Consider the following 17,530-nt stretch of genomic DNA (forward strand, 5'->3'; position numbering starts at 1 on the left):
CCCAAGACACCTTGTGCTTCGTCTTTACGGTGCGCCGCCGATGAGGTTCCTGGCAAAACACAACCTGAACGGCACCAGGCGGCATTGGTGCCCCATGACAGTCGCAGAGATATCAGCACGCACCCCACTGTCCGCCACATGTCTGCGTACACCGAGTTACACAGCGATTTCCTCTTCGGGAACTCAGTTCAGCCAGGCGTCTCCCCACCTTCATTACCCGCCGCTCACCCTTGTTAGGTCCCCTCAGCTGCACCTGGACTCAAACGGTCGTGCTTGGCTGTAAGGTGTACCAACATCAAATGCTTTGTGACGTCGGGCTTATTGTTCTTCCCCTTGGCTAGTTTACCGGCCATCAATGCCTTGCATCTGGGTCAATGTCTCGGCGAGGTATTCAGCAAGTTCTAGTGAACCTGAACCATATATTCTGGTGGCGGTCGCATTACTAGGAAAAAGAATTCCGCTCACCCATTTCGCTGATGGGGGAATGAACCTGAGTTTATGAACCTGCATAGACCAACGCCAAACCTTTGAAGTATAAGAAAGGGGGGGGGGGAGGTTTTCTGTTGCTGATCTTGGATGGCCCTCTGGCGTCTCGTTATTTCCACCCCTCCGTCTACAACAAGTTCGCAATCTTGGAGTTGATTCGCCGACCAACCCCGGTCATCGATCGCGGATCTGCCCTGTACTTTACCTCTCAGTTCGCCCCCCTGACACCGGCCCTAGGATATGTTACAGCCTAAGATCCACACCTGGAACAAGTGGCCAGGGCCCGGAACGGCGTGCTAAAAACAGTCAACACATTTTCTGCACCTCGCTCGTCTTAGCCAAAAGCAGCAGCCAGCCATGGCAGCCGTGCCGCTGGTGAAGACTCCGGGCAGCACAGCTCATCCTGCTTTCACGCAATAGCGTTCCGAGTAGTGTACGGAATACATGTGTGTATGTACACTAGGTATGTGCATAGGTATGTACGTACATAGGTACATACACCACTTGCGCGGAGTACACCCTTACGAGCATGAGACAGCTGCACTAGTGTGCTGGGCATGGCTTGCGTTTTCAGCACTCCCCTGCTTGTTACTATTCACCAGATCCCTGGGTTCATCTTGGCATAGCCCTGGGACCATGCATCTCGAGTCCTTTTTGGCCTGGCAAGCTCCTTCCCGCGGTCCTCTTCGATGCGACCGGCTCGTTCGATCCTGAGCATTTTCACGGTATTGCTTACACTATTCCGCAATCCTGGTGAACCGTCTCGCTGCTCGAGCCCCCCTTCCCCTCCCCATCTCCCCAAAGACCCTTGCGTCAATCTGTTCCGATACGCGCTGTTTCCAAATGGGATAACAAGCCCAAGCTACTCCGGACGCCCTCTTTTGCTCCACATTGTTTCCGCTTGCTTGCTTGCCTAAACGGTATTTTCCATCAAGCTCGTTTAGAGTACGCAGTACAATATTGTTGGCTTTCCCACCCCTCCTACGAGTGTACAACCCCCTCCCCCCCACCTCCCCCCCCCCCCACGGTCTCGACTTGCAACTCCGTGGCCGTGCCGTGACTGTACATTCTATGTACCTTTGTATACTTGTGGGAAATATTAGGAGCCCACCTCGTCCGAACTCTCGCGGCTTCCCCGATACATTACTGCATACTTACATACCGCAGTACAGCACGCTAGTGCGGGTGGAAGGTTTACACTAGAGATCGGGAAGGACAAGGAACAGGGAGCCAGGGTCACCCTCGCCTCTCCCGCTTGACACCAACGCCGCCCGGAGCTTTTAGTAGACCTGCACCGTTGCTGCGTCTCTGTCCTTGGACATCCTGCTCGCCGACCGGCTGCCCCCCGCTTTTTCCGTGGCCTTTTTTTTCCCTACCAGTGCTTGGGCAGAAGAACACTTATATAATTCCTTTGCAGCGCGCCAATGGCCAAATTAGGGTGGGCTCCGTCATAGTACCACTTCCTCTCGACGTTTCATCACCACGCGCCCCGCCTGCTACCCTCTTTGCTACCATTGCCGGGGCTCTTCGCCATATCCAACTTACTGTACCCAGTTCATCAAGAAGGTCGCTTCCACCTCTTGTTCACTTTGCCTCCCCATCTCCTTCCTCTCTTTGAACACCATACAAAGACCCGCCTCGTCACTCATCTTCCTTTACCCTCCTCCCCTTCGTTCTACCAACGAGGACCCCAACCCGCCTCCACCATCCCATCCTACCTCACATCTCCTTCCCGGCCCGTCTCGTCAGTTTGCACGAGGAGGATGCTTACCATCAACAACCCAGTACAGTACGGCTACCAGCCTGTCCATGATTTACCAACCCCGCCGAGCACATCTCGTCCTTCTCCCCCCCTGATACATCTGGATCAGGGCCAGAAGCCGCCGCCGACCGGTTCCGGGGGCATCAATCTGTCTGACCAGCCCATGTCGGCGCCTCACCGCGGCTTGCCCCCGCCGGCGGCTCTGCCTCCAGTCCAACCACCCCCCGGATCCGGACCTTCGCACCCCCCTCCCAGCTTGTCCGCCGGCCAAACCGTCTCGCCTCCTTCGGCATCGCAAAGTCAGACGCTGGGGCAGCTCCCACCCGCTCCGAGCTGGCATGACGAATCGATGAGGGCTTGGCTTGCGGCCAAGACGGAGGAGGACAAGAGGAGGCAGGAAGAGGAGAAGACACGACAGGAGGGCTACCGCCTCGAGCAGCGGAGGATCGAGCACGAGATGCTGAGGACCTCTCTGCAAGGAGGGATACCGCCACCCCTGGTGCCGGTAGTCTTCGCAGGCATGGGCGGCGGAGCTCTTTCGCCTGCGGCCCTGGACTGGGCGCAGCAGTTTATGGCCTCGCATGCTCCACTGCAACACCCGCCTGCACTGATGCCGCCTGGGGCCATGTCCTCGGAGCATCCGAGACGAGACTCGCAGACTCACCCGTACGGACAGTACCCGGCGCCTGGCGGTGGTGGCGTTCCATCCACTCCGGGTTCGGCGCAAGGAGTCCCGGGCGGATACACGTCGGGGTATCCTGGTTCCCCGACGAGGCCGAGAGGGCTGAGCATGCCTGGAGCAATGGCGGGACGTCCGCTTGCCGGCGCCAGTGCGAACCTGTCGAACTTGAACACCAACATTCCCAGCGTATCGGGCCACCAGCCAGGGCTCACGCAGTCTCAGCCGCAACCGCAACCGCAGCAGCAGCAGCAGCAGCAGGAAGCACAACGGTCACCGTCCATCTACTTCCACCACTGGCAGCCTCCGACAACGCAGGCGGGGGGAGGACGGGGCGGGGCGGAACAGCCCGCCACGCCCTCAGGTTCGTCCAAAAGCAAATCGCGCTCCTGATGGCTCTGGGGTGCGCGGGAGCTAACTGGATGTGTTCTTTCTTTTCCTTGTCACGCAAATAGGGGAATCTCCACGGAAACGAAAAGCACCAGGGCCCCAGCAGCCAGCGCCACCGCCATCGACGACGACGCATCGGCATCGATCGCCACCCTTCTTGCAAGCCACGAGGCTCTCCAACCCACCGCCCGGGCGGAGGCGAGGACATTCGCGGCAGCGAAGCGATTTGGGGTTGTACCGGTCCGGTGCTGGCAGGGGGCGTGGAGAGATGTCTGACCCCGGGCGAGAATCGTCGCCGATGCACACGTCAGGGACGGACTCTGCGCGGGACGGCGGCAACCCGCCATCGTCGGCGCCGCAGCAAACCCAGGTGCTACAGCCTGCGTCCGCGCCAGCGCAGGCGCCGTCTGGGCCGCGGACTGGGGCACACTCGGTCTCATCCCTCCTGTCGGAGGACCCGCAGTCTCCCCGGGCGACGGCGCGCAACTTTGCATCAGGGACACATTGGGAAGCACGGCAGCAGCAGCAGCAGCAGCAGCAGCAGCAGCAGCAGCAGCAACAATAGCACTACCAGTACCAGCACCGTCGCCTCAGTGACTCAGATCGAGCCAGCGCATCATCCGGCGAGAGCGAGCAGGACGGGAGCGGCCGTCATCACCGCGGGTTGTGGGAGAGGGAACCCCTGGGCGTGTGTGATACACTCCACGTATTCCCCTGAACATCCACAGTACACACTACTACACTAAGTGTAGGCACAATGGTGGAGCCAAGGGATCAACAGCCACGCGGCCGGGTGTGATGACCACACGAACCTTAATCTCATCGTTGTTTCAGCCTCGCCGGGGCCCCTCTAGTGTACTCCCCCGGTGCCAAACCCTTTGCGGCTTGGATCCGATTGCAGCAATCAGAGGGGGGAGGCTGGTGAAGGAATACGACTGGGCACGAGGAACGCAGGGGGTTAGGGGAGGACCAGGGGGGAATGGGGAAAGGTTCCTGGAAATGGAACAGTGCCCAGGAACCCCCCGGACAAAAGCGGGACTTTTACACTAGTCCCGATACGACGCAACAAACCCTGCCACCCCGACAATGCAAGACAACGACAACAACAACAACGACGCACTCCACCTGCCGAGCGGGCGGGCGCGCGGTTCCCACGCTGCGCAACAAATGGACAACCACGGCACCCACGCACACGCGTGTGTTGCGCTGCGCTCCTACAAGTACTGTACTTTGTACATACAGACAAACAAAACAATCCGGAGGGGCTTCGTCACAGACACGCCGTGTCCCCGGGGCATTTTCCCGATCCGTCGAGTCATTGCGGGCGTTCGACGACTTCTGCAGGTACTTGAGCGGATCGTTTCGATGGCGTGCTCTGTTTTCTTTCGACTCTGTTTTCTGTCTCAGGTTTGGACACCTTTGTCTCTTCTTTTTATATCCTTGTTGCTTCCAGTGGCTATTGATTTGTGTTATTTATCTCTTGTTTTTTTCTTTCTTCTGCTCCTTCTTCTTCTGGCCCCATTTGTATATTCGCCATGTATATTTACGGTTTGTATTACACATGCTTTGTTGATTTTCTATATTTGTGTATTATTGTGCTTTTGACTGCAGGTTCAAAACAGTGGCTGTCTTGTGTTCTGGCTATGTAAACTTGCGTCGTGAATACACACAGCAAGCTTATTTGTACAGTACGGAACTGGTGGCAGGGAAAAGTGTGTACATACCTATCTAGGTACCTACATAGTACATACGTGCGTAGTGGACGGTGCACGTGTTGACTTTACAAGTATCTCTCTCTTGCCGATTTGGTCGAGTTTGGTGAACCAAGGCAAGTGTGCGATCGCACAAGATTTCTCGGACAGGTAAGGTGCGAGCTACAGGGACCACGAATTGGGTGCCGTTAGTGTACCACAGTAGTCTCAGTCTGGGTTGACTGAGGCTCGGGTTCCCGAATCGCCAGGACTGGGTGATAGGGCCGGTGAGAGCACAGGCCCTAGGGCCTGCTACAGTACCAAATGTAGGTACAGTACAGTACGGAGTACATACATACCTTACGTAGGTAACTACTCCGTACAGTACATGCACTCCATACTGCTGCACTTGGTTTGCATATTACACGAAATACTTCTGTGTCGAGACACAGAAGGCCGAACTGTTTACTAGTACACTCATGGAATGAGCGGCCTGAAACAGAGACAAGATTTCCATCCGGCAAGTTGGAACGCAGATGCACTAAAACATCTAAATTGTGTGAAACCCACAAAGCGGCTTGCCGAGTAGGATAACCACGGATACGATGTAGGGCTGTTGCCTCGGTTCGTAGTACCCAACCGGCAGTGTGATACCTGTGAAACGCCGGAAGGTACGAAGTACAGTACTACCCAGCATTTGAATGTATAGGCAAGTGGGTATGTTCTATAGGGCAGTGACTACCTAGACGAGCTTCTCTTTTTTGCCTGCTCTATCGATCATGATACCATAAGAAAGATGGAAATTATTCTATCCATTTTTTTTATCAGCGCACAAATTGCTCCGCAAGTTGCGCGCCAGCTCTCCTTCCCAAGTCGAGATGGCCTAAAAGTGGAGGTGGCCGCAAACTTGCGCACACCCTCTCCACCATGAGCTCCTGCAATTCAGCAGCCCCCCCGCCTTTAGCAAGCTCGCTCGCACGAGCCTGATCTTGCAAGACGTGACTGATGGTCTGTATGTACTGTACCTACCTACCCATGTATATACAGTGCTGTACGGATCACTTCCATCCCTTACGCAGACTTTTAGTGTGGCGTGCGTAGGGAGGAGTGTTGTATTTGCGCGGCGATCCTCAAACTGCCCGCTGGCCTCTTTCCCTTTTCGATCAGGCACACCTCCCTAAATAGCAGCAAACTGAGAGCAGAAGCAAGGACTAGCGCAGTCAGTCAAGCCATGATGAGGAACGGGCGTAGTGTACTCCGCACACTAATGTAGTGTCGACTCTTTTTTGTCGGTCGATCAACCGAAGATTGGCGGGCGCTTGTCAACCGCCGCGGGGTCTTGTCGCCATTGCCAAAAAGGGCAATTGATGAACAGGCACCCCCCCCCCCCCCCAAACAAAGACTTGAGAGGTTGTGAGAGCACTCTGCGGCTTGTTTCCCAGTCCCTCCCTCTCCCGAAAGACCAAGGCGGGACGCGCCCGATGGAACACGGTCGGCAGCTGGAGAGCCTCTCCCAAGACACGCAAGAGTCAAAGCACCTGCAGGGCCGACGCAGCTTAGGCGCCGGGACGGCGCTTAAGTGTAAGTGGCCGACTCTGTCTGCAGGTAATTCAAGCGAATCGTCGCATTCGTCTAGTTTTGAGTTTTGACACGAGCAGGCCGACCCGTTTCGTCGGTTACGGGTTGGGGGAGCAAAATGGCACGGATTACGCAGTACGGATTACAGTACTACTAGTGTATGTACACTACGCGACAAGGCTTGGTGCGCACGTTGTTAAGTCGCTCACCATGCAAGTACAGCACTAGAGATTTCTCAAAATGGACATCGGGCAATTTCTCATTCGCCATCATGATTTCCGCGTTTGCCTTTGGGTCATTCCGCGTTCTACACTACCCGTATTGGGAAGGTTATCTGTAACCGGATATGTACTGTACTAGTGAGGAGACCGGCTGCTAATGGGCAAATCGCCTGGGAGGTTGGCAGTGCCAAAGTGCTAAAAACTCAAATAAGGGGCTTGGGGGAAGCGGACGTAGGCAGCGACTCCGCCGAAACAAGCAACCCGCAAGAGAGACATAACGTTGCTTAATATAGGGCTGTGCATTCGGGCGTACTATATCGTTATACAGTACAATACACACATACACTACATGATCGGTCTCGGAAAGAACGGGGCACTTTCGCATTGCTTTACGCAAATGTAAGTAAGTGTGTCGGTACCGGAGTACGGAAGAGACTGATGTTGAGCAACTGGAACCGAGCCCGTGGCACACACTACACTACTACACAAGGGTACGGTCCAAAACTGGTTTGGCCCCATCCAAAGTCGTTCCCATTCTGGGCCGTGTGCGGCTGCCCGGGCACCGTGCCATAGCACTAGTCTCCCACAAGTGTAGAAGACCTATTCCGTTGCTGCGAACGGAGTATTCCGTACACTAATTAGTACTTGCTAGTGTGCTGCGTAATCCGTACATACTCCGTACTTGCGCCTCGCGGAATCGCGGTCCTGCACAATATGTTGTTCGGTTGCACCTGCCTCTTACGATCGCTAAGTTGCTGCTCTTGCACAACCCTTCTCATTTTCGCTTCTTTTCTTTTCTTTTCTTTTTCCCCCCATTTTCACCTCCTCACGCGAAACATATAATGAACGTAACCCGTTTTCTCTTGGCTTTCATCTGACGTGGGAAGTTTGTCAACCATGATGTCCCCAGCTACACTATACTACGTGGTAGAGCCGCTGCACAATTGCGCCGAGCCAAGGTAACGAACGCTTCCTCGATCTTGGTGGTCACGCTAACCACCAAACTTGCCCAGGGCTGATGATCCGTGGTGTATGTACTGTACATACTTCGTACAGTACCGTATGTATGATGTTGTTAGCACCTCCGGAAAGCCCCCGCATGCCGCCGACCGTTGGGTGCGTGTCATTTAAGGATTGATCCGCAGAAGAACAGGCGACGCAATGTCTTCCAGATTGATCTGGAATGTCAGGAATAGCAAGGGGAACCGCAGAAATACGACGCTAGGAACCGCGGCTCAGCCGCCTCACCCCTGCGGCAGAATCCGAAATGCTACGCTAGGGAAGTGTATCTATGTATTGTATGTACGAGTTTGCACGGATTACTCTGTACATACATACCGTACGTCCCATAATACGAACTACTGGTACGCTAAGAACTGCACTCCCAACTCCGCTATACATACTTGTGTGCTGTTAACAGTCTAGAGCCTCGCCCGGAAGCCGTCTGTAAGTGCGCTAGTTGGGCATACTGGCTGCCGACAAGCGGAACATCAATACGCTACGATCCCGCCGGCCCAGTGAAGGAAGGTTGCAACGCCGGGGAGCCGGATTGGCTCGATATCCGAGCTGCCTCGCGGTGAAACGACCTTTCATATTAGCAAAGTGCGTAGGGTATTAACTCGAGCAGCATGGACACATCTTTACCCTCCCCCTCCCCCTCCCTTCTCTCTTTCATACTAATCAAATGCCCTGCCTGGGACGGAGTATGGACATACGCTGGGCGATCACATAGAGTTTTTAGCCTGTTGGCGCCTACATGATAGCCGCGGTCAAGTACGGCCGAAATGGCAAGAGAAGCAAAGATGGTCCCGTATCGATCTGTGCTGGCGAGATGCGGCGTCGCACAACTACACTACAGAGTACGGATTACACTACGGAATAATAACGACACAACTCGATGGAAGGAGCCAGAACAATGTAGATCATTTCCCTAGTAGCAGTCGTGTGTTATACATGTACTGTCGCTGTGGTTGAACAAAGGCAGCAATCCCCGGCATGGTTATGATGAAGGGGGGAGCAACACGGCAAGGCACCATGGGCCCGTCTTCCGCCCCAAAGTACTGCGTTAGTGTGTGGCCCTTTGCAGCCGTTACCTGGCCGTCACGATCCCGGCATTCAGATGAGCAACGGTCCTCTCTCCAGCCTGACTGATGACATTTTACAAATGTTGCTACGCCGCTTGTCCTGTACATCCATGAATATATACAAATAGGCACATACTCCGTATGCCAACAAATCTCTGCCGAAGAAGGATCAGGAAACACAACAAAGTTCTGCAGCCAGATTGGCACCCCTCTCCCCTTTTCTGAGAGGACAAATCAGTCGGTTCGGCTGCGCGCGATACTCGGTTCCGCATTCCCACCTGCAGCGGCTGCCAGCGCCGGGCCTCGTTCTATCTCGGCAGGGCACAGGGGACCCGGAGACGACGGGTCGGTCTGCTACGAATCAAAGCCCTCTGTCGCGAACAGCCGCAGGGCGTTCACTCACCCTGGCCCTTCCTCCCTCACTCTCTCTCGCCCTCTCTCTCGCTCTTTGGTCTCGGAATCTCTGTTCCTGCCTGGCCTTGGACCCAGCCCATGTTTCTGGAACACGTAGCGCGCGCCCAAAGGGAGCCCTGTACGTTCTCGACCGGTCACATTTCGGCATACCCGGCGGCCGGGCCGAAACCAGAGCGGACTCGGAAGCCTTAAGTCAAAGCTGGCTCCGTGCTGTACGGACTCGTACATGTACAGACATACATACATACATGCATCTAGCGTCTGGCAGTAGCATATCCACACGCTGACCGGCACCGCGCTGGGGTAATTGGGCAACCAGGTCCGCCTCGGGAAATCTGGGTACACCGCATTCACTGCAACACGGCTACCGCTGGGGCGGGATGCGTGGGCTCGAGGTCTACCGAAATTCGTGTCTCTCTCTCTCTCTCTCTCTCTCTCTCTCTCTCTCTCTCTCTCTGTGGAGCAGACAGACTTCCCTTAACGAAGGAATGTGGGAAGGAAAAGAGCACGGCGTGCCATGTGCACTAGGGCTGCCACCCCCTGTCAACGGTACGGCAGGGGAAGAAGGAGAGGTGGCTGTTCTGTTTTTCTGGAAGACAACTACGTGTTCTTCCCGTATCCCCAGGCGGCCGTGTGTTCAGGCAAGAGAGGAAAAGCGTAAGATGTCCTGCGTGCCTACGCTACACAAGGCGGCTATGCAGTGTGTGTGTGTGTGTGTGCGCGCTAGAGTGGGCATGACGCACACAGCTGGGCCGCGGCTTGATATTGGCTTGCTTCTTCCGTACGCGCCGTGTGTATCCCTAGTTGGTGCTCATTGTCGTCTTTTTCCCCTTAGGGCTCTCCTTTCTTCCCCTCTGGCTTCGACGACGAGAAAAGCCGACTGGATAGGGGGAGAAGGGGGGAGGGGGGTTAGTATCGAATGGAAAACACCACACCTCCCTCACCCACCATCCCTCGCATCGCTCAGGTCCTTTGACCGCTGCCCTGCTGCTGTCTCTCCCCCCCCCCCCCCGGCCCCCCCCTTTTTCCTGCTGACGGCCCCCTTCCCGAGACTTGCGTACCGGGAGTCGCCCGGGAAAGCGGCTGAATACAAGCGACAGTGCTACCAGCCATCCAGTCCCATGGTATAGATGCCCTTCCCGCGCTCGTCCGTCCAGAGTCTGGCTGGTGTGTTGTGTGTTGCGCTTGGGACGCGCAGACACACAACATATCGTGGTTATTTTTAACCCACCACCCCTTCTCGTCGATTGCTTGCAACCCCGTTTTGTCGACGGAATCAAGCAAGACCTGTGTCATTCATTCTTCCATGTTGGTGCCACGCAGGAAGAAGTCCTTTCCGCTTTTGTTCCGCCCTGCAATTGCTGGGCCAGACAAGGTTGGTTAAGAGACACGATATTGGATACACACACACATAACTAGTCGTAGATGGACGACACCCGTCCGAGGGAACCACGCCCTCCGGCAATCCCCAGGGTACGTCGCGTGGCAACGGTTGCTCGCTTCAGCCACCTCCCCAGGGCGACTCGGAGATCAAGCTTGTGGGTGTGACGAGCCCGCATTCCCCCAACTTCCCCCCGTCCCCCCCTGGTTAGACTGGCCCGCCGGCCTATTTTATCACGGATAACATCGTTCATACTCTGGTATACCTGGTCTGGGCTTGGTGTACAGAGAAAAGAAGGGGGAGGGTAGGAGGGCGGAGGGGAGTCAAAAGGGGTTAACCGGAATCGCTGCCACCAAGGTTCGGCGGATGATGAAGGGTGCGGATGAGTTACCTTACCTGTTCATTATATCTATAAGTCCACACAAGCAAACGCACGGATGTCATATATGTATGAATATAACCACATTTCCATACAAACACCGACCAAAGTGTTCATCACAACCTAATGGGCGGGTGAAGAGGATCAGTGAACCGGGGATGCTCCATCGTCCTAGAAGAAATACAAGGGAGGCGTTGATAGCCAAACAAGAACAAATTGAAGGACACTCGAGGCCTTCACTGCCGGCGACGAGCTGAGTCATGGAGGGCTACTGAATACACTCCGCGATGACTGAACAAGACACACAGTTCGGCTGCGAATTAAGTAGGTATAATTACTCTCAAATGTTCCTGCTACGGCACGGGATAGGTTTGGCATGGCAACAAGCTGTCGAAGCAGGCTGAGTAAGTACAAGAAATAGTAATAAGTAGTAAGAGTAGTAGTAGAAGTAGCAGAAGAAGAAGAACTAGAAGAAGAAGAAGAAGAAGAAGACGAAGTAGAAGAAGAAGTAGAAGTAGAAGAAGTAGAAGGAGAAGTAGAAGACGAAGGCAAAGATTAGAAACCAAAGCTATCGAATATAAATTCAATCACACCGCACACAGGCCGTGCTTTTATCGGAATTTAACAAGGTTAAATAAAAAGGGGGGTATCAAACCTTCTCCGCGTAAACGACCCATAAACCTGGCCGCGATGGGCCCCCAGTTCTAAAAAGGGCAAGCCACCGAACCCTGCAAGAAGGAAGAGAAGAAGTAGGGAGAAAAAAAAAAGAACAAGAAAAATGACAAAAGGAAGCAGCTGGAAAAGATCGTGTCCGGTCAGTCAGTCAATCAGTCAGTCAGTCAGTCAAGTCGGTCGGTCAGCCGGTCGATCAGTCAAGTCGACCAGTCGGAGCCATGCCATCATCGCAGCGGCCTCCCGCCCCGCAAGCCCGCAAGCCCGCCAACCCACCAGCCTGTCCATCTCGGTCGCCCATCATCTCCTGCCCTGCATACAGCAGCCTTCATTGACAAGCATGACCACGGCCCCTAAGCCGTCCCGTCCTTCTCCTTTCCGCTCTTTTGTGATTGTGGCTGTTGCTGTTGCTGTTGCTGTTGCCGTTGTTGATGATGGTGTTGTTGTTGGTGCTGCTTGTCCTTGTCCTTGGCCTTTTCTTTATCCGACCCTCGTTCCCATAGCTTTCCCATGCCCATGCCCATGCCCATTCCCAACCCCTTGCCCTTTTCTTTCTTTTCCTTGTCTTTCCCCTTCTCCGTCTTGGCATGCTCCGTCCTTTCCTTCCCCTCCTTATTATCTTTACCTTCTTTCCCCTCCTTCCCCTTGACTCCCCTGTCCCAATCCCAGTCCCACAACTTCGCCCCCCCGCGCCCCTGCTGGTGCCGCCTCCACTCGGCCCGGGCCACCTTCATCAGCAGATCCTCGTCGCGCACGGGGATCCACGCGGTCAGCGCCTTCATGGCATTCTCGAAATCCGAATCGAGCAGCACGTCGCGCAGGGCGTGGATCAGCGCGGCAGCGGTGGCATGGAGAATGTCCAGGCCCTTCGGCGGGGTCTCGTCCGCGGTTCGGGACGACCGGGGGGGTGGCGGCGCGCCATCTGTTGCCGTGGCGGGGGCTGCGTCTGGAGGGGGGGTGGTGGTAGCGACGGCCGCCGGCTCCGGGGGACAGTCGCCCAGCAGCATAAAGACGTCCCACACGCGCAGCTGGGCGGGAAAAGGGATGGATAGATTGAAGAGGGTCAAGTACCAGCGGGTTCCGTAGGCGGTTGCGTTAATATCGAGTTCGTTCTGTGTTTATTTTCGGTACGGTTAGCACACACAGGCCGAACGAAGAAAACCGGTATCAGCAAACCAGGGGGGGCTAAGGGGGAGGAGGGAAGGGGGCAAGCCATACCAGCTTCTCAGCAACGTCCTTCCCCGCCCCCGTCAACCACTTCCCCTCGAACTCGGCCAAGGCGCTCACCAGCCCCGCGAAGCCCGGCTGGTACAGCCGCTCGAGCCCGCGGTACCGCCACAGCCTGACCAACATGATAAAGGCTCTCTCCTCGTCGAAGTAGCACAGCAGGGTGGCGGCCAGGCTCGCCATACCCTGCACGTACCCCGTGTGCGGAAAGTAGAGAGAGATGGCGTGCAGGACACGGAAGAGCAGGCGCTGGCCGCCGCGGTAGCGTCGGCGGAACATGATGTGGCCGTTGACGGTGCGCGGCACGTCCATGTCGATCTGCACGTCGTCCGGGGAGGCGACGGCCTGCAGGCGGCGGAACTCGGCGATCAGGTAGTCCTCGGTCTCGCGAGGCGTCTTGCTGCTGTGGTTGTGATCGTGCGACGCGGCGCTCGTCGCGAGGAAGGCCCACCACGCGGCGGAGCGCCAACAGTCGGGGATGCCCTTCCAGACGCGGTCAATAAGCTTGGGCGAGGTGGTGTCGAACGTGTAGGACATGCCCTGACCCTGCGGGTATTTGGGTGCGGGCTGGGAGAGAGCCGGGGTAGAGTGGTCAAAACTGGCGCTGGCGCCGCCGCCGCCGCCAGGAGTGGAAGAAGAAGAAGTAGTCGTAGTAGTGACGGTAGTGACGCTAGGCCTGACGACGGTAGCCATCTTGCGCCACTTCTCGGAGCGCTCTGCTTCCTTGCGTTTTTGCGCCTCGACCGTCTTGCCCATCTTCTCGTCGTCCGAGATGCTCGTTAGGCCGGCCTGGAGGGACAGCATCTCTCCGGCCTCGTCCATCCACCGGCGTTCGCGGTTGTGCGGGAGGCGGTTGGTAGCCGAGCGGATCGAAGAGCGGGTAGACCGCCGGGATGCGGTCGACAGCTCGGACGCGTACGTGTTCAGGGAGCGGGCCGAGACCTTGCGGCTCGGGGGCCGGATGAAGCCGCCCGGCAGCGAGGTCGCGTACGACGTGGACGGACGCTTGGTCAAGACGGGTTTCCGCCTGGACGAGAAAGGGGACGACCTCGGCACGGCGGTCCCGGCGCTCGACACGGGCCGCTTGGGGGTGATGAAGCCGTAGCGGTCCACTTCGACGCCGTCGAGGTCGGCCCAGTCCTCGGTGCCGCCGGCGCGCTCATACTCCCTCCGGACTTGGCTATCTCGTGGCGGTGACAAGGAATTGGCCGGGGCCGGCGTAGTTGTAGTAGACGTAGGAGGGTTGAGACGAGCGCTTTGAGAACGAGGGGCCGATGCGGAGAGAGGATCGGAGGAACGTAGTGAACTAGATTCGGTGGCGAGGGCACGGGTCAGCATCCGAACATCCAAGCACAAAGGCACAAGTGTCTATAAGGAGAGAGATAGAGAGTGTGTGTGTGGGTGTGTGTGGGTGTGTGAGTTCAAAGGAAACCGTACACGGCGTTCTCTTCCTCTTCAGATGGGACCTCTGTTGTGGGCTCAAGGCCAAGGCGCTCGGGATACGAGACGCGCCCCCCATCTTCCCAATTCAGGTCGTCGCCGGATTCATAGAGCGATCTCACCTTTTGTGATTCCCTCTCTACATCCATCGACGAGACGCGAATGCTGGGGACGGACGGTGCGTCGGCGGAGACGTGCCTCGAAGCCGTCTCTTCGGCCTTCCCTGTGCATGTCTCTTGGCGTGGGGCGGCGGCGTCATGGTCGTCGGCTGTCGGCGGGAGCTGCTGGTGCTCGGTCGAGGAACGGGCCGCGGTCGCGCTCTCGTCCGCGCCTGAGGGAGCAGGAGCCGGTGCAGGTGCAGGTGCAGGCGCAGGCGCTGTCGCGTCGGGGGCGGACATGGTCATCATCGACTTGAAGCGGTTGTTCTTGTTTTTGCCACAAAACATGATACTCCCCCGTTTGGAGAAGGAGACGGCGGGCAGGTCCTCCCAGAGGCTGTCATCTGGGATGGGGGTGGTGATGATTGGCGCAAAAGATTTCGCGTTGGCGGATGGTGTTGCAGCCGACGTTAAGGGGGGGGCGGCATATGGTGCCCTGTCGGCGCTAGCAGGCCCTGGTCCTGGCACCTGTGGGGAAAGCTTATTGCAAGTAGGCGATTTGGGCGATTTGGGCGATTTTGGCGGCCTAGCCGAGCCCCGCTCTGGCTCCATCTCGGGAGGCTTCGCTTGAGCTGCAGCCCTGTCGGCGCCAAGCACCCTTTTCCGGATTCGTCTTGATCCGTCAGATCCAATGCCGATGGCCTTGCCAAATCTCTCGCCGAGAGATGTGCGCCGCAGGGACGGCGATTTTGATGATGGCGACGATGGGGGCGATGGCGACGATGGCGACTTGGGCGGAGTGGGCGAGCAGGAGGACGGCGGGCCGCCAGCAGACTCTGGGTTTCCGGGGCGGGGCGGGATGCGAACCGTCAGCGGCGGCGGTGCAAGTTGATGATGATGATGATGATGATGATGTTGTTGTTGTTGTTGTCGTTGATGGACGATGGCCGGGTCCTCCTCGTCGTCGTACGAGTAGACCGACGGTGTGTCGGCCGCGTCGTGCAGGATTTTTGAATGGGCAGGGCCTTCGGCATGCTCTTCCCGAAGCGTGACAGTCGACCATGTCGGTGCGCCCGAGTCCCTCTTCCGCTCCTCGACTTGTGCTTGCGCTTGCGCCTGGCACGCCTGGCACGTCTGGTGCGCCTGGTGCGACTGTCGCTGGGCTCGGAATAGCGGGTGCTCTTCAGGCGGCGGGGGCACCAGGGGTGGGTTGACCGTGATGGGAGTGGCCGAGGCCGTTGTTGATGATGCAATGGTCGATGAAGCGCGGGCGAGGCGACGAGGGTTGCGCGGCGGAGGAAGGGGGATCGGGGGCTCAGCTAGCTTGGTCTCCTCGTATCGCAGTGCGACCAGGCCAGTGTCGTCTCGGAAGTGGGTAAGACGAGCTGCTGCTCCTGATGGCCTCCTGTGGCGCATGCTCCCAAATTTTGGGAGTGCCATGTTACCTAGTATGAGCGCCGCAGTGCACCTGCTTTCGGCAATAGGAGCGGCTGATTGCTCCAGTGCTCTCTCTCTTTTTTTTTGCAGCAGCAGCAGCTACTCAGTCAGCCAGCCAGTTTGGCCGGTCAGTCAGTCAGTCAGTCAGTCAGTCAGTCAGTTGGGGAGAGAGATTGCCTGGAATATGTTCCAGGCGATTCGGTGACGGAAATGAAAAACGCAGACAACAAAGAATCCCCAAGGTCGGCTTCTTGTACCGGCCGCACACGTACCAAAGCGATGCGTTCAGAACACCCAGACACCCGGCCACCCAAACAAAACGCTAGTAGATGTGTCAGTTCGCCAGTGTCCCTTTGCAAACTCGCAGCTTTGTCCCAACTCGCACTGCGGAGGCCAAGGATCCCAGATCGAGCGGGGGAGAGGACTGTTAACTGTCTGGACACGACAAACTTGTATGCTTAAAGTACCTGACCACGGAGGTGGTGGGCGGCAGGAGGAGTTCCGGTCTTTAAAGCATTTCCACTCCCGTGCCGTCAATTCGCCATCCTACCCGACTAGTATACTAGCAAACTACTCAGGTGTGTTGCCAAGTGCGGGCAGCTGGGGGTCTGGCTTTCTCTGGCTTGCGGTTTCCTGCTAGCGACCTACATATGGCTCGAACTGGCTCCAATCTCTCGACCCGTCCCCGCCGTTGATATGCGGTGTGAAAAAGAGTCCGCGCCAAGTAACGGCAACATGGGATGGACTTGTGTTCACGGGCCGGACCACCCAGAGAGTGCCACCTTCTTCAGCGGCGTTTGCTATCACCTGCCTGCATGCAATTAACTCTGGGTGGAGCCGTGTCCTAAAATTCTTTGGTGCAAATACTGAGAGACTGCAAGGAGGGTTACAGTAAGCTCCCTTCGATTCGTCGGTAGAAGCTTTTGCTTTCTTCCATTGCAGCCACACTCCTGCTAGTGCATGTACCGCGAGTGATGGCGTTCAAGCGAACTCGATTGCCGGGCATGTCACGCGAATACTTCCTCCGGCAAACCTGGAATAGAGCTCACCAAGGTTGCAGATCGCTCTTGGGATACTCTGGGTGATGCGGGGGCTCGATGAAGACGGCTCCTCTGTTCCCTGAACAGGTTGAACAAAGGAGGATGAGTTGGCCACGCTGTCTTGCATGATGAGCTTTCTGAAAGGCCACACACATGTGCCTTTGCTGCTAACACTAGTAGGGCCCAGTTGGTCCTACCTTTCTTGGTACCCATGGGTGAGGGAGGAAACTCTCCGTTCACGGGAGACCCTGCTAACCCTCCGTCCCTGCTTGTTTGTTTGTTTCCCTTCGAGATGCTCGAAGATTCCCATCCATACGACATCTCTTTTTGCGTATTTTCTATCAGACAACTGTCAGTGCCGCATCAATGAGCAGAGGAATCTGAGTGCCTTTTGCGGTCACAATCAAATCAGAACAAGACAGACAGAGTTCTGATTCAGCAAGCCCACGGTACCCCACTACAAGATCCCCGCGCTTGGTGGGGTCTTTCCGACAAAGTGGGGTGTAGCCTTCAAAGATGTTCCCTGGTTCCTGTGACCGCCACACCCCAGG

At 56.6% G+C, this 17,530-nt stretch overlaps 2 protein-coding genes across 2 annotated transcripts; one reads left to right on the plus strand and one right to left on the minus strand.

Annotated features, from left to right (window-relative positions):
• Positions 1–2,597: 2,597 nt before the first annotated feature.
• Positions 2,598–3,882, plus strand: MYCTH_56561 (uncharacterized protein; the record flags this gene model as incomplete). The annotated part of the gene is made up of 2 exons (XM_003666840.1): positions 2,598–3,291; positions 3,383–3,882. The coding sequence occupies 2 exons, from the start codon at positions 2,598–2,600 to the stop codon at positions 3,880–3,882; spliced, it is 1,194 nt and encodes a 397-aa protein (XP_003666888.1).
• Positions 3,883–11,308: 7,426 nt separating this feature from the next.
• On the minus strand, positions 11,309–16,046 carry MYCTH_2312007 (uncharacterized protein). The gene is made up of 3 exons (XM_003666841.1): positions 14,402–16,046; positions 12,956–14,270; positions 11,309–12,849 (listed from the first exon to the last, which is right to left on the minus strand). The coding sequence occupies exons 1-3, from the start codon at positions 15,940–15,942 to the stop codon at positions 12,091–12,093; spliced, it is 3,615 nt and encodes a 1,204-aa protein (XP_003666889.1). The 5' UTR covers positions 15,943–16,046; the 3' UTR covers positions 11,309–12,090.
• Between the last annotated feature and the right edge of the window lie 1,484 nt (positions 16,047–17,530).

Source organism: Thermothelomyces thermophilus, chromosome 7 (genome assembly GCF_000226095.1).
Source record: "Thermothelomyces thermophilus ATCC 42464 chromosome 7, complete sequence".
Lineage (NCBI taxonomy): Eukaryota > Fungi > Ascomycota > Sordariomycetes > Sordariales > Chaetomiaceae > Thermothelomyces > Thermothelomyces thermophilus.

Excerpts from the sequence above, each read along its gene's own strand:
- MYCTH_2312007 (XM_003666841.1), bottom strand. The coding sequence starts at position 15,942 with ATGGCACTCCCAAAATTTGGGAGCATGCGCCACAGGAGGCCATCAGGA. Across the intron at positions 14,271-14,401 it reads GAAGAGGAAGAGAACGCCGT|TTCACTACGTTCCTCCGATC; the intron begins GTACGGTTTCCT and ends CACCGAATCTAG. Across the intron at positions 12,850-12,955 it reads AGGACGTTGCTGAGAAGCTG|AACGAACTCGATATTAACGC; the intron begins GTATGGCTTGCC and ends AAATAAACACAG.